Source organism: Oryctolagus cuniculus, chromosome 2, assembly GCF_051225735.1.
Source record: "Oryctolagus cuniculus isolate XC-2025 breed Fujian yellow rabbit chromosome 2, ASM5122573v1, whole genome shotgun sequence".
Classification (NCBI taxonomy): Eukaryota; Metazoa; Chordata; class Mammalia; order Lagomorpha; family Leporidae; genus Oryctolagus; species Oryctolagus cuniculus.
The window spans coordinates 32,037,857-32,054,476 of record NC_142868.1 but is presented as its reverse complement, the minus strand read 5'-3'; the positions used below and the strand labels follow the sequence as shown (position 1 = coordinate 32,054,476).

General features: G+C 42.3%; 1 protein-coding gene across 7 annotated transcripts in view; it reads right to left on the bottom strand.

Annotated features, from left to right (window-relative positions):
* The window catches only part of PGM2 (phosphoglucomutase 2), a 44,545-nt gene that overhangs the window by 8,418 nt on the left and 19,507 nt on the right, over positions 1 to 16,620 (bottom strand). For 3 of the 7 annotated variants that reach the window (XM_002709269.6, XM_017350648.4, XM_089327092.1), the window contains 6 exons: positions 9,561 to 9,750; positions 8,311 to 8,408; positions 7,020 to 7,200; positions 6,836 to 6,929; positions 5,290 to 5,419; positions 4,497 to 4,686 (listed from right to left, as the gene is read on the bottom strand). In XM_002709269.6, coding sequence (XP_002709315.4) covers positions 4,497 to 4,686; positions 5,290 to 5,419; positions 6,836 to 6,929; positions 7,020 to 7,200; positions 8,311 to 8,408; positions 9,561 to 9,750 — 883 coding nt within the window. Of the gene's footprint in view, positions 1 to 4,496; positions 4,687 to 5,289; positions 5,420 to 6,835; positions 6,930 to 7,019; positions 7,201 to 8,310; positions 8,409 to 9,560; positions 9,751 to 10,212; positions 10,290 to 16,620 lie in introns of all 7 variants that reach the window. The other 4 variants (XR_016229851.1, XR_016229852.1, XR_016229853.1 and 1 more) reach the window with 2 other exon arrangements.

Below are 16,620 nucleotides of genomic sequence, written 5' to 3'. Positions count from 1 at the left end.
AGTTCCTGGCTCTTGACTTTGGCCTGGCCCAAATCTGCTGCGGCCATTTGGCGAGTGAACCAACAAATGGAAGATTTCTCTCTCTGTCTTCTCTCTCTCTCGTCACTTTGCCTTTCAAATAAATAAATCTTTTAAAAAAGGAATTAAAAAGAAGTAACTTTATATATTAGCTTTTTACCTCCCTAGTTTTATTATAATTACCAAAGTTTTATTTGATTAAAACACATTTCATAAGAAATTAATTTAAATGGATTAATATTGTACTAACCACACACAAATGAGATCACATTTCATTGTTGCTAAGGGAAACTCTGCCCCCAAAAAGTGCCTATGGAGTTGATTCATTTGTCCTTTTTTTTTTTTTTTCAGATAAAGCTTCTGGAAGATGTATTTGCCCCACTAAAATTACAGGAAGACTATTTTTTCCTTTAACGATTGATTTATTTTATTTGAAAGGCAGAGTTACAGAGAAAGAGGCAGATAGAGAGAGACAGAGACAGAGAGATCTTCCGTCCGCTGGTTCACTCCCCAGATGGCCACAACGGCCAAAGCTGGGACGATTTGAAGCCAGAAGCCAGGAGCTTCTTCCGGGTCTCCCATGTGAATGCAGGGCCCAAGGACTTGGACCATCCTTCCTCTGGAGACGGAACCAGAAAGGTTCAAGAGTTGGGAGCACCAGGCTCCATGGAAGGTAGGGGATTATGAAAAGGCAGATCAGACGACAGCCCCGGGGCTGAGAGCCTTGGCTCTGCTCCTGCCGTGTTTTCAGGGCTGAAGTGTCTGAACTTACAGCCCCCAGACAAACCAGTTTAGGCTTCACTTGAGAAGCTAAAGAGCCCAAGATAGGGGTCCCCCATAAAAATGCTGACTTGTAACTGCTGTGGTTTGGATGTGCTTTGTCCCCCAGGGCACATATAATGAAAGCCTGGTCCTTAGCACAGGGGTGCTGGGAGGTGGTAGATCCTTAACAGGTGGGAGTCATTAAGTCACTGCCTTTGGAAAAACTGATGTACTCCTGTGGGACCCTGGTCAGTCCTTGCAAGAGGCTGCTTATAAAAGGGAGAGTCTGACCCCTGGATTGCTCTCCAGCTTCCTGTCTCACCACGCAATCTCTCTCGAACAAGCTCCTACCACAAGGCCATGTGCTATGATGGGACGCAGCTGGGGGGCCTGCACCAGAGTCTGTGCCATGCTTTGGACAGTGAGCTGAACAACTCTTTCCCTTAAAAAGGTATTTCAATACAGTTGTGGAAAACTGACTGATACACTACTCAATATCCCTGGAAGTATGGCATTTGACCCGCACGTATCTACACAGCTTCCAATCAACTTTTAGGAACAATCCTTTTTAAAGTTAATTTATTTAGGAGGCACACACACACACACACACACACACACTTTCATTCACTGACTCATTCCCATGCCCACAATGGCCCCCTTCTGGGACCAAAGCTGCAAGCTCAGAATTCAATCCTGGTCTCCCACTAGAGTGGCAGAAACTCAATCATATGAGCGATTACTGCTGCCTTCCAGGTCTGCGTTAGCAGGAAGCTGAAGTTAGGAGCCAGACCTGGGTTTCAAATCAGGCTCTCCAGTGTGGCACATGGGTGTCTTAACTGATACCCTAACTGTTAGGCTAAAAGCCTGCACCCTCAATGAACTTTTAGGTACCTAAAGGGTAGTTAAGGATCAGTAGACTTCCAGGGAAAGACATTGGATAAGAAACAAAATCCAAAACAAATAGGAAAAAAAAAAAAAAAAAGAACTTGGAAGAAATACATACAGGAGGAAAAAGAAGATGTATTTTTTTAAACTATCACTAATATCCTTGGAGAGAGAAGCTGTGCTATGTATAAAACAAGAAGAGCCTGCCATTTACAAGAAAGAGCTGAAACACGTTCAATAGAAGCCCTGGAAGTCAACGTTGTGGAAATCTCCCCGAATGTAGAAAAGGAAGACTGAGACGGAGGACAGAGAAGAAAGGCAAGGACAACAGGTCAACAGGCTACAGAGGAGCCTCTAAGAGCTCCTCAAGACAGGAGGACAGAAGACAGAGGGCAGGTGATTTACAAAAATAACTAACCAGCGCCCTTCCCCAACGCACAAAAACATACTCAGAACCTCAAAAAAAAAAAAAAAAGACCCCAGAAAACCAAATAAAAACAGACCCATACTAATACATAACACTACAATTTTAGAACCTGAAGTTTACAGAAAAATGTCCTAAAATCTCAAGAGTGAAAAGAAACAAGTTGCATGGAGACGGCTAAGTAGGGCAGCTGGGCTTCAGCTGTGCACTGAGTGACTGACTGGAGGCTCAGCGCAGCAGGTGGAAGCTCCACCAACACACAGCAAGGCTTTCAGAACCATGGGCACATAACGAGTCCGATAAAGACCAGATTCCAACATTTTTCCTCCCAGACTTTACCTCCTATTCACTTTCTCGGAAACTGACGAGAGGATGGGATCTAGGAAAGTAAATATAGAGAGAGGAAGTCATGAGGTCAGACGCGAGGGCTTGGACCCTGGCAACAGCCTGCCCAGGACGACAACTGTGCACCCAAACCAAACAGCAGCTGCTCCTGCCTGGAAGAGGTGCCAGAAAGGAGGCCGCTGGGAACAAGTGGAGCCGACAGAACGGCTGAATCCTTGGACCACCTGGAGAACTCTACTGAGAGGTATTTGACAGATCTGGGGAGAGGTGGTGACAGTTACATAAAACTCCAGGCCGGGGCTGGCATCGAGGTGTAGCACACTAGTGCGCTGCTTGCAATGACAACATCCCATGTTGGAGTGCTGGTTCAAGTCCCCACTGTGCTGCTTCTGATCTGGTTTCCTGCTAATGCACCTGGGAAAGCAGTGGATGATAACCCATGTGCTTGGGTCCTTCCACTCATAAGAGAGACCAGGATGGAGTTCCTAGCTTCTGGTTTTGGCCTGGCCCAGCCCTGGCTCTTATGGACATTTGAGGAATGAACCAGTGAATGGAAGAACTCTCTCTCTCACTCTCTCTCTGACATTCTGCCTTTTAAATAAATAAATAAATAAACTTAAAAAAAATCCAACCAAAAGAACAAAGCAATCATTAATTACAAGAAATATGATTCCTTATACAAATAGGTAAACCTAATTAAAATATACTACCTAGCTAAGCAGCCCACAATACTTACTAGTCATAAGAATAAAAGCTCAGAATCTTATTGAGCTAAAAGCTGTGGTATGCAGGTGTTGTGAGGATGGGGAGGGGGTTGAGGGGTGGGGAGAATACTGGGTGTAGGTGTTAAGATCCAAATTCTTATTTCCATGACAATAAGTGAAAGAACTCTAACACAGGGAAGGTCAATGTGGACACATCATTTAGAAGCTAGCAGGTAAATAAACACTCTGAGAAACAGGTGCAACCAGCTGCAGTGGGTGTGGGCACTTGCTTCACCCTAGCCCCCATAATACTATTTATGTGTCAAAATATACCATGTGCAGATGAAAATAAAAAATCAAAAGTGGTGAACATCACCGAGCAGGTCTAACCTCTCTTGGGGAGGTTCCGCCTCTACCCACTGCCTGGTCAGAAACACTCTTCTGCTACCCTCAGTTCTTCTTCTTTCAAGTTTAACTTACTGATGTATTGATTTGAAAGGTGGAGACAGAGAAAGACAAAGACAGAGATACAGACCAAGAACTCCCATCCACTGGTTTAGTTCCCAAATGCCCATACAAGAAGCCAGGCCAAAGCAAGGAGTCCAGAACTCCAACAGGGTCTCCTGCATGGATGGCAGGGATTCAGTTACTTGAGCCATCACCTGCTGTCTCCCAGGGTCTACATTAGTAGGAAGCTAAAGATCAGGAACAGAGCTGGGACTCAAACCCAGGTCCTGGATATGGGATGCAGGTGCCCAACCCATGGCTTAATGGCTACATCAAATGCCAGCCCCTGGGTCTTCTTTTGACTGCCATGGGGGATCCATGATGCGTGATGAACGCACACCCACACTTTATACCTAACAGCTCCCTTATGTACAGAGAGCCGGGTACAACCAGCTAGAAAGTAAAGAGTGGTTCTCAAAGGGTGAACAGTCACCTAGGCACAGCAACACCAGTGCTCAGCCCCCACCCCAGACCCACTCCATCCGAAACTCCAGCTTGGCTCAGGCACTGTGTTTCCTTGGTGTTTCCACCAGCCCTCTGTAGAACTCTGACACCATTCACGTCAGCCAGGTTCTCCCCAGAGCATCACCAGCCTCATGTGTGACACAGACAGGCCCCACGCTTCCGAGGTTTGCCTCCCCTATGTGTCAAGCGACAGTATCAGCTCAGAGGACAAGGGAGATCCTTTTACCTGCTAGTCCATGGTTTTTAATTTTTCATGTATTTTATATCTCATTATAATTATGCCTAAAATCAGCATCCAGTACTTCTAAGATTAAATGTTAACCTATTCAAATTATTTGCAATGGTAAATAGAAAAGATTTTAGTTGAGAAAGTGAACATTACTTACAGCTTTTTTATCAGATTGGCTATCATCATAGCCAGTCGTAAGGTCCCTAATGGCAGAAATTTCAAATTTGCCACAAGTTTTTGGATAATTATTCTTCCCATCATAGTTTCTAAGGTTTTCAAATAATTTTTTAATGGTGCCTGGATCATGGCAGATAAAATATGAAGCTTTTGTAATATGGTAGCCATACCTATCAAAAAATACAAATTCATGTAAAATGAAGGACAAATAATTCTGTAGTGTATACATAGGACATGTATCAACCAACATAACAAAAAAATCAATGAAACAAATAACTATTTATTATTTTAAAGAAATACCTCAGCATTAAAAAAAAGGTCCAACAATCTACCCCAGGGATTGACAAATGGCTGTCAAATGGGTGTCCAGGTCTGCAAGTCAAAGTTTCATTAGAACACAGCCACATCAAACCTGTAACTTTCTGTGATGTGCCTGGCTGCCTTAGTGCGACTGAGGCAGAGCTGAGTACTTGCTCCAAAGACTGAACCGATGTGTTATCAATGCAATTCATCTTTTGTGACAATGCACATTAAAAATCACATTTTTCAAACAGCCATTTCTACAAGTAAGAGTCTTAATGTTAAGAATTAATGTCACTGTGAGTGGCAATTATTAATATGTGGTTCAGTATCAAAAGCAAATGATGATCTCTTCATTTTAATGAGAAATAGATTCACCACCAAAGTAAGAACATTAGAAAGACTAGTATCACACGCACGAGAACATGAGCAAACATTAAAAACATGACTTCAATCAGTCAACACAAACTTACTCCACATAGATGGCTTTTAGCTGCTGAGACAAAGACAAATTCTTGGTTGCTAGAAAGCTGGCCAGCTCTGCGCTTATGACAGCGGCACTGACTCCATCCTTGTCCAGAACAAAAGGGCAGCACATGTATCCTGCAGAAACAATGCCACACAGACATCCTTAGGATGGGTTCCTTTGCCACATCCCCGCTATGTCCCAGTACAGGTGGTACAGTTTTGAATACTGGCATGTTTTCTATTTAGCTCAGTGCCTAACACGAAGGAGGCCTTCAAGAAGTACTTGTTGAATCACCTGTGAGGAGACTGTTTCCCCTGTGTTCTCTAGATTCTCTGCAAGTCCCTCCAGCCCACATGAAACTGTTTCTCATGGTTCCAGTCAACAAACAGCTCTTTCATCTTTGAGTCCCAATCATTCTTGGTGGTCACCTGACTAGATCCCTGGTCTAGACACTTTCTGTGGTTACTTAACTAGACCTACACAAGCTACCATAAGCTAAGTTCACTGTCACCCATTTCTTTCACAGTCACTGAATAATGGATTTGCAATTAATATCTGATAAAAAACACAGGGAAAAAATTCTAAATAAAAATGGAAGATGAGTACAGGAAATCTGACAACAAAAGAGCGAACGTTGAGCGATTTCGCCTCATTTGCTCCATTAAAAGAAAGATGGCTGTGCATTTTTCATAGGAAGTAGCATAATAATATTCAACTTTTGTAAAACAGAATTATATAGATGTTTATCTAAGTTACATGTGTAATTTATAAATCTCTTTAAAATATTTATGTTGCTTAATGAATACAACACAGATAGGTTTGCTAAAACATCTTACATTGATGTTTGTAAGCTAGTTCATATTTTGTTTTGTATGATTTCCAATTACAAATCCATCCGCAAGTTTTATTTGTAAAACAATCTAATCATCACATTCACTTCATTGAGGAAATATACAAATGTATGTAAATAACTTAATGTGTAATAGTTTTGCAAAATTAACACCTAAAATATTTGGATTCAAATGTGTGAATTTCAGATTTTTATAGCTAGTTCTCCTTTCTGCTCATTTGTGACCAACGGTTCAGGATAGGCACCCTTCTGGCTGGACTTGGGTCAGCCTTTTGGGCGACCTCTGCTTCATGAGAGCTGCACAACCTTGCCTTCTGCTTCCTCCTGGACAGACCTCAGCACAGGTCCTACTAGCACGTGTGGAGGCGGGTCTGAAGCGCAAACACCACAGTTGAAGAAACATCACAGCTCCCAAAGTACGTGGATTCTCAAGCTGCCAGAGGCCACGTGCAGAATGCCACTGTCTTTAGTCATTAGCGGATGGCCTGATCATTTGCAAGATACTCCTCTTTGCTGGAAAATTTCCAGACACCAGTTTTGGAATAGGACAATTCAATACTGCACCCAAGCATGGAGAACCAAAGTAACCCACGTGTTTCTGTTTCACTCCTGATCTTCTGCACCTGAATCTAAGGCTTTTCCAAGTCTACTTACATTCTCTATATTAATCGATTCTATGATCTTCATTTTTGCTTCTTACCGATAGCTTCTTCAAATGCAAATAACACAGTTTTCCCCTGGTCTGCTAGCTGCTTGGCTCTGTTTCCCATCCACTTAAAGCCAGTGAGTGTTTCCTAAAGAGAGCATGTGAAAGAAAAGACAGGTCTCAGCCCTTCCACAGAGCAAAGGGAAGGAAGACAAACGAGCACGCTCGGATACCTTACCTCGAAATGAAAACCCTCCTTCAAGGCAATGGCCCTCAGGATTTTGGAGGACACGGTGCTGGACAGCATGTACGTGTCTTTGAGGGCACTGTGATCTTGCTTCTTCTCTTTCCAAGAAGTAAACAGCCACCAGCCCAGGAGGGCCCCCAGCTCATTGCCTGAAAACACTCTCCATTCACCACTGAAAGAAAAAAAACACCTATTCATCGCAGGGATTTTAAGAAGCACTGGCACAGGATGATGATGCAAACAAGGCTCCAGGTGGTTTCTGTGAGCATGTTCTTGCTATTCAGCATGTGCAAATCGCTGACCAGAAGTGTAAGGGCGGCCTCTCAAATGTTCAGGTAGCTACCGTGTACCAGCCAGCGTGTCCAGACAAACATCCTGTCTTTGGAGATCACATAAACCAAGTATGTCAAATATTGGCTTTAAACATCAACAGAAATACGTTCCCAGGTTGCCCCCATTTCAGTTTTGGGTCTGGGCAGTATTGCCAATTCTGAGACAGTGACAGCTCAGCATTCTTTGAGATCAAGCTTAGTCCTAAAACTGTCAGAACAACGGAGAACAGATGTATGAAGTGTGTTCCTCTTTGTAGTCCAGGGGCCTAGAAGTAAACTCCGCATCGCAGCACTGACCACCTTAACTCTGTAAAAGCTGACACAGAAGCCAAACTGTTTTATCATAATCTAAAACCCTGGCCTTTCAGTAGGACTTCACTGCCCCCACAGTATCACCTGTGCTCTTGGACATCTTGGACATCCCAAATGGCTCAGGCTCTGCCTGTTTTCAACTTTCTTTCCCACTTCCTTACTACTCCTTTATACAAACTCTATGGTCAAATTTGTCTTAAACATTGAACCAATACCCCAAAGGTATTCCTCTTGGTCAGTTTAACCTAAATTCAACATTGTCTTGAAGATCCAGCTCCTTATCAAACCCATCAGTCAACAACGAACTGCAAAGCCAGCACTGTGCAAAGCACTTTGCTCTCATTAGCCATGGGAACATTATTTGTAATAATTATGAAACGAGGGAGGGGCACACATAGAAATTTCAACTCCAAATACATGCTGGGTGGATTTACTGTGTATTACGCTTGCCAGTCACGTGATAACCACTCTCCAGCATCTTGCTCTGCTACAGCACTCCACAGGGGGTTGTGTGGGATGATCGGTCACAAAACAAATGGGAAATGTTTCCATATGGGTGCTGTGTCCCAGGAGTATGTTACAGCTGAAGATGTCAGCTCGATATTTTCTCTCCTATGCACCGTCACAATTAAGGTTACCTGTCTTGCTTCTCCGCCACAGCCAGTCTGTCAGCATCTGGGTCATTTGCTAAAACGATTTTGGCCTTGGTTTTGTCAGCCAAAGCAAAGGATAAAGTCTGTAAAAGAGAATGAAATAAAAGATTACTGAAATCATGGACTGAGTAGTGTAATTTTTTTTCTTATTTATTTTATTTTTTTTAACTTTTATTTTAATAAATATAAATTTCCAAAGTACAACTTTTGGATTATAGCGGCTTTTTTCCCCCATAACCTCCCTCCCACCCACAACCCTCCCATCTCCTACTCCCTCTCCCATCCCATTCTTCATCAAGATCAATTTTCAATTGTAATCTCCCTATGGAACAGCAGGTTAAGCTGCAGCTTGTGACAACGGCATCCCATATCAGAGGGTGGGTTCGAGTCCCAGCTACTCTGCCTCCATTCCAGTTTCCTGCAAATGTGTCTAGGAAGTCAGCTGATGGTGGCCCAAGTACTTTGGCCCTGGTCACCTACATGGGAGACCTGACTGGAGATCCTGGCTCCTACCCCAGATCTGGCTCTTGTGGCCATTCAGGAATGAACCAGGAAGTAGAGGATCGATCTCTATCCCCCCACCCCGCTTCGTGTCTCTGTCTCTGTCACCTCTGTCATTCTGCCTTTCAAATAAATTGATAAATAAATCTCTTTTTTTAATTCAGTTCTTAACTAGTTTTTAGGCTGAAGGCTGAATTTTATTCCTGGAGCAGGTGCGGCTGCTCTGATTGCTCAGATGCTCTTTCTCAGCTAGAAGTCAGGGAATGGGAGCGCCGTGTGTGGCCCGTGCTCGCCCACGGAACCTGCCCAGCAGTGACAGCACGTGTGCGGCCAGACAAGTATTTCAGCCTCATCAACAAACTAAAATAAACTAATTCTTTGCATATCAGTATTACTTTAGCCACCATTTAAACACTTCTTATTAGGGAAATGACAATTAAGGAATAACCACCATAATACAATAAAATTCCCTTCAATTACTCTTTCTTTCTGGCAATAAAGAAGGACAGTAAATTAAATTTTAATGAAATTAAATTCAACGAAGAAACCATTTAGATTTCAGCTCTCATATCTTGATGCTACACTAACTTGAAATCAAGGACTAACAAATACATGTTTCCAATGACAAAGTTAGTTTTCCGGCAACATAATGGATATATAAAAACGTATTTTACTTGACAGTAATCATTTTGAATATAAAAGGTGGATTTTATAGTTCAAAAAAATCCTGTTACCAAGACCCCTTGACCCTCTTCAGGATTTGGGTATTTCACGGTGGGAAACTCAGGATCAGGATCTTTCTGCTCCGGAACAGCCTCAGGGGGCACAAGGTCAAAAGCCTTGAAAGCCGACTGCACGAAGGCGTGACCCACGCCGTGGACGGAGGTGTGCACAAACTTTACTGTGGTCTCCCTGTTGATGTTCCTAGAATCAGACACATCGCAAAAAATGATCAAAGACAGATACAAGCCTCTCACAACTGGAGTGTTTGTGAAAGTATAAAAAAGCCAGATTCTTAAGAATGTAAAAAACCAAGGTAATGAAAATATATGTCAACTGAAAATCTTTCCGTTTTATTAAAAACGGAAAAAAAAAAGTTTGGTGCAGGGGCTTAAGTACTGCTTGGAGCATTCGTATCCCATGTCAGAGTGCCTGGGTTCAAGCCTGGCTCTCCTTGTGATCCTAGCTTCCTGATGATGCATACCCTTGGAGGCGGCAGGTGACAGCTTAGGTACTGCTACCCAGGAGGAGGTTTGGATTGAGCTACTGGCCCAGCCGTGGCTGTCGCAGACACTTGGGGAATCAAGGAATCCAATTGCATGAATTAAAATTAAAACAAACAAACAAAAGTACCATCCAAAACAAAAAATATAAAGAAAACACTGCCTGGTCTGATGACATCTCAGAAGGCCTGCCATGCCTGGGATACCAACTCCTAGGAGGCGAAGAGAACCAGTGTAAAGCTGAAAAAAAAAAAAAAAGCCAAAATCACTCCATTAATCAGATATGATGCATGCGACTGGCCACAGCTGCCATCTTGGGGGTGGAGTCTATTGTCTGCTGTCCATCTTCTGGTAAGGATGGAAGTCCTTGTGATGTCTGCCCACTTGGCAACAACCCTGGGGTCAGCCTGGGGAGACTCCTGCCAGGGCAGAAAGGTGTTTCAGATGTGGATAGACAAGCCACTGGCAAAAAGAGTGTCCTCTTCCAAGAGCTTCCCAAAAGGAACGCCCCAATGCATAAAGAGTGGCCACTGGAGGAGAGACTGCCCTCTTTTCCGAAGCACTGAATAAACGAGCTACCAATGCATCTCAAGGACCTAGGAAAACAACAGCAAACCAAACCCAAAACTAGTAGGATAAAAGAAATAATTAAAATTAGAGAAGAAATCAACAGAATTGAAATCAATAAAATAATACAAGAGATTAGCAAAATGAAGAGCTGGTTTTAAAAAAAAAAAACAAAAAACAAAACAAAATTGATACACCACTGACCCAACTAACTGAAAAAAGGAGGAAAAGACCCAAATCAATAAAATCAGAGATGAAAAAGGAAACAACAGACACCACAGAAATAAAAAGAATCATCAGAAATTACTACAACGAGCATAAGCCAACAAAACGGAAAGCCTAGAAGAAATGGATAGTTTCCTGGACACATACAACCTACCTAAATTAAGCAATGAAGACAGAAAACCTAAACAGACAATAACCAAGACAGAACTCAAATCAGTAAAGAAGACCCTCCCAACAAAGAAAAGCCCAGGAGCAGATGGCTTCACTGCTGAACTCTACCAAACTTTTAAACAACTAACTCCAATTGTTCTCAAGCTATTCAAATCAGGCAAAAGGGAGGAAATCCTCCAAAATTCTTTCTATGAAGCCGGCATCACCTTAATTCCTAAACCTGAAAGATAAGAAAGAGACAGAGAACTATAGACCAATCTCTCTGATGAACATTGACTCAAAAATCCTCAACAAAACATGAGTCAACTGAATCCAACAACACATCAGAAAGATCATTCACATGGACCAAGTGAGATTTATCCCTGGTATGCAGGGATAGTTCAACGTTTGCAAATCAATCAATGTGATACAGCACATTAACAAATTGAAGAGAGGCTGGTGCTGTGGAATAGCAGATAAAGCCACTGCCTGCAGTGCCGGCATCCCATGTCCCAGCTTCCCCACTTCCAATCCAGCTCTCTGCTATGGGCTGGGAAAGCAATGCCAAAGCTGAGACTGAGCTTCTAAGATCAATTGCATTCATAATAGCTACCAAAAAATCAAATACCTTGGAATAAATTTAACCAAGGATGTCAAAGATCTCTACAATGAGAATCATAAAACATTATAGAAAGAAATAGAAGAAGGTACTAAAAAATGGAAAAATCTTCCATGTTCATGGATTGGAAGAATCAACATCATCAAAATGTCCTTACTGTTGAAAGTAATTTACAGATTCAATGTAGTTATAATCAAAACAGCCTGGTACTGGTACCAGGATAGACCAATGGAACAGAATAGAAACACCTAAAATCAGTCTAAGCACATGCAACTAACTTATCTTAACAAAGGAGCTAAAATCAACCCCTGGAGCAAGGACAGTCTCTTCAACAAATGTGCTGGGAAAACTGGATTGCCACATGCAGAAGCATAAAGCGAGACCTTTACCTTACACAAAATCCACTCAAAATGGACTAAAGACCTAAATCTATGACCTGACACCATCAAATTATTAGAGAACATTGGAGAAACCCTACAAGACACTGGCATAGACAGAGTTCTTGAAAAGGCACAGAGGCACAGGTAATCAAAGCCATAATTGACAAATAGGATTACATCAAATTGAGAAGCTTCTGCACTGCAAAAGAAACAATCAGCAAAGTGAGGACACAACTGACAGAATCAGAGAAATTATTTGCAAACTATGCAACTGATAAAGGATTAATAACCAGAATATATAAAGAGATCAAGAAACCAAACAACAACAAAACAATCTGGTTAGGAAATGGACACAGGGACTTAAACAGGTATTTTTCAAGAGAAGAAATCCAAATGGCCAACAGTAAGTGAAAAAATGCTCAGGATCACTAGCTGTCAGAGAAATGTAGATCAAAACCACAATGAGGTTTTACTTCAACCCCATTAGAATGGCTTTCACACAGAAATCAATAAACAACAAACGCTGGCAAGGACGTGAGGAAGAAGGTACCTTAATTCACTATTGGTGAGAATGTAAACTGGTAAATCCACTAATGGAAGACAGTGCGGAGATACCTCAGAGGTTTGAACACAGACCTAACATATGACTCAGCTACCCCACTCCTGGGAATCTACCCAAGGGACATAAAATCAGCATATGAAAGAGCTATCTGTACCTCCATGTTTACTGCAGCTCAATTCACAATAACAAAGATATGGAATCAACCCAACTGCCTGTCAAGTGAAGACTGGATAAAGAAATTATGGGGGGCCGGCACCACGGCTCACTAGGCTAATTCTCCACCTGCAGGGCCAGCACCGTGGGTTCTAGTCCTGGTTGGGGCGCCGGATTCTGTCCTGGTTGCTCCTCCTCCAGGCCAGCTCTCTGCTGTGGCCCAGGAAAGCAGTGGAGGATGGTCTAGGTCCTTGGGCCCTGCACCACATGGGAGACCAGGAGGAAGCACCTGGCTCCTGGCTTCAGATCAGCACAGCGCACCAGCCGCAGCGGCCACTTGGGGGGTGAACCAACAGACAAAGGAAGACTTTTCTCATCTCTCACTGTCTAACTCTGCCTGTCAAAAAAAAAAAAAAAAGAATTTAAAAAAATTTTAAAAAAAGAAATTATGGTACATGTACTCCATGGAATATTACACTGCAGTAAAAAAAAAAAAAAAAGTCTGGTCATTTGTAACAAAATGGTTGAAACTGGAAAACATCATACTTAGCGAAATAAGCCAGTCCCAAAGGGACAAATTCTACATGTTCTCCCTGACCTGTGATAACTAACAGAACACCTAAAAGGCAACATGTAGAAATGAAATTGACACTTTGAGAGGCAATGATTTTGAACAGCCCCTCTCTTGACTGTTGAGGAACAGCTTTTTATTCTACATTTTTGTTTATCTTTTCCTTTATAATATTTTCCTTTTTCTCTTTCATATGAACCATAGAACTTTATACTTAACATAGATTATACATATATGTATAAAGTTAATTAAAAATAGGTGTTAGTAAAGAATAAGAGTGAGAATAAAAAGGGGAAGAGGAAGTGGGGTGGGAGTATGGGTGGGAGGGCAGGTATGGTGGGAAGAATTACTAAGATCCTAAAGTTGTAACTGTGAAACATATGAAGTTTGTAACTATAAAGTAGTAGAGCCCTATATACTTTCCTCCAGACTTACTTCAAAGAGTGGAATTTAAGAACTTGCCATAGGACCCTAAAATCCCTTAAACTGGCTAATAAAATATCAGCTTAAGTGTTACAAAGATCAAATGGATAGGATTAAGTGGTAAGTGACCATATAGATAGGATCAAATGATAAAGTGATTATATAAATAGGACTAAGTGTTTGGAAACAATAACAGAATTAAAAAGGAGTAAAGGCTACAATATGCAAAGCAGTCCATGCAGCAGACTCATAGAATGATAATCGCTTTAAGCAGCACTCTGATCTCAGAATCAGCCCTTAAGGCATTCGGGTCTGGCTGGAAAGCCCAGAGGGAACATTTCAGGCATGGAAAGCCAAGACACTGGCAAAAAATGTTCTACATTAGAGACCCCTGCAAATGAGACCCCAGTGGAAAGACGTGGCCACCAAAGAAGGATGTACTTTTCTCTGAAGGGAGGCGAGAACTTCCACAAGGCTTATGGCCTTGTTGAGCTAAGAGTGTTATTTGTTAAATAAACAACAAGAATCACTATACACTAACTTCCCGTGCAAGACTTCTGCCCCCAAAGAGTTGTACTATGAGACTTAATAATAAAACTTGTACTTAAGAATCACTTCCTTTTAGTATTAAATGGAGGACATTATTTTGTCTCATAAGTTATAGTTATATCTAAGAGCTCAGAAAAGATGTAGCATCCTTGGGTTCTTCTTTAAAGACAATTAAGTTTCTAAAGGGAAAGAGGGAGGAAGGAAGGGAAAGGAGGAAGGGGAAAAAAAAGTAAAATCACCTTTGAGAAGCAATAACATAGGACAGCCTTTCTCTAGACCATTGAAGAACAGTTCTCTCAGTTTTTTTAAATTCCACTTTTCTTTTTCTTTCTTGGGCTAAACAAGAGAGGGAGGAGGTAGAGGGCATAGAGTGGGTGGGAGGGAGGGTATGGTGGGAAGAATTACTGTGTTCCTAATGTTGTATTTCTGAGATACATACAAAAAAAAAAAAAAAAAAAAAAAAAAAAGGCAGGTTATGCCATAGTGGATCTTACCCAGGTAAAAGAAGCTCAAGCATTGCCAAGCAATACTTCAGCTTAAAAGGCTGAATTTATTGCATTAATAGAGCACTGCAATTAGGGAAAGGTCAGCAAGTTAATATATATTACAGATTCCAACTATGCTTTCCTTGTGTTACATGCACATGCAGCAATTTGGAAAGAAAGAGTCTTACTAACTGCAAAAAATTCCCCCATGAAATATGGAAAAGAGATATTGACTCTACTTCAGGCAGTACTGGAGCCTTCAGGGGTGGTTGCCATTCACTGTAAGGGACATCACAAGGAAGAGAGCCATGTTAGCAAGGGAAATGCAACAGCAGATAAGGCAGCAAAAAATCTACCGCACAGCAAGTTCTGGAGTTGGCCCTAATACTCAGCTGTAGCAATGAGTGCAGGGCCTCCCTGTAGTGAGTCTGAGATCGAATGGTCCCAACAATGAGGTTATATGAAAGATGCTAGTGGATGGTGGACTTTAGATCTCACAGTTATGCTCCCAAAGGCCTCTCAATGTAAAATCATTCAGGAAATACATGACTCTACTCATCTGGGAAGAGGAACTTTAATGCAAGAAGACTCTCGAGTGTTCGGAGGGAAGGGACTAAGTGCTGCCATAAGGGAAGTAACTCGTTCTTGCCCACTTTGTTTACAAAATAACTCTGCTGGTCATGTAGGACCACCTCCTTTGCTGACTCCTGTACAAAGGAGAGGAACATATCCAGGTGGAGACTGGCAGAGTGACTTTACTAATATGCCTCCAAAGAAATAATTACAAACATCCTCTAGTTTTTATGGATACTTTCGTAGGATGGATAGAAGCCTTCCCAGCTCAAACAGAGAAGACACAGCAGGTGTCGAAAGCCTTGCTTAAGGACACTGTGCCATGCTTTGGACTCCCACAGTCACTCCAGAGTGACAATGGACCTTCATTTGTATCTAAAATAACTCAACGGGTAACTGCTGCTCTACGAGTTTCTTCCCATCTCCATGCCTCTTGGAGACCTCAGTCACCGGGTAAAGCTGAAAAGGCTAATCATAGTCTTACAAAATTCTAGCTATGCTTTACCTAGAGACCTCAGAAATGAGGCTTAAACTATTGGCTATTGCCCTTCTCAGGATGAGAATAGCACCCAAGACTGCTTTAAAGCTTAGTCCGTATGAGATGCCGTATGCAAGGCCTTTCCTCACCTCTGACATCCTCTTTGATTCAGAAATTTCAAGATCAGAGGCTTTGATAGAGTATGGTAATAAAGTTCTCCCAGAGCCAGATCCTAAAACTCAAGAGCAGCCTACTTCCCCAGGATTTAGTCTTATTAAAAACTTGGAAGGAAGGATCCCCTTCAGACCAGCTGCAGCCTAAATGGAAGGGACCTTACCAGCTGTTACTGAGCATGCCCCCATCCATGAAACAGGGCATACCAAGCCTGGTGCATTTGTCAAAGATTAAACTTCCACCCCTTGAGTCTTCACAAGTGAACCCGAAAGACATGTTTGTTTATTCCTGTGAGCCAAAGATCTTAAATCCTTCTTCAAAAAGCAAAATGACACGTAAAGCTTTTTGCTTTTGTCACATCAAAACTGCTGTACTTTTTAAAAAGATTTTATTTATTTATTTGAGAGGGAGAGTTATAGGCAGTGAGAGGGAGAGACAGAGAAAGGTCGTCCTTCTGTTGGTTCACTCCCCAAATGGCCGCAATGGCCGGAGCTGAGCCGATCTGAAGCCAGGACCCAGGAGTTTCTTCTGGGTCTCCCATGTGGGTGCAGGGGCCCAAGCACTTGGGCCATCTTCTACTGCTTCCCCAGGCCATAACAAAGAGCTGGACTGGAAGAGGAGCAGCCGGGACTAGAACCGGCGCCCATATGGGATGCCGGCAC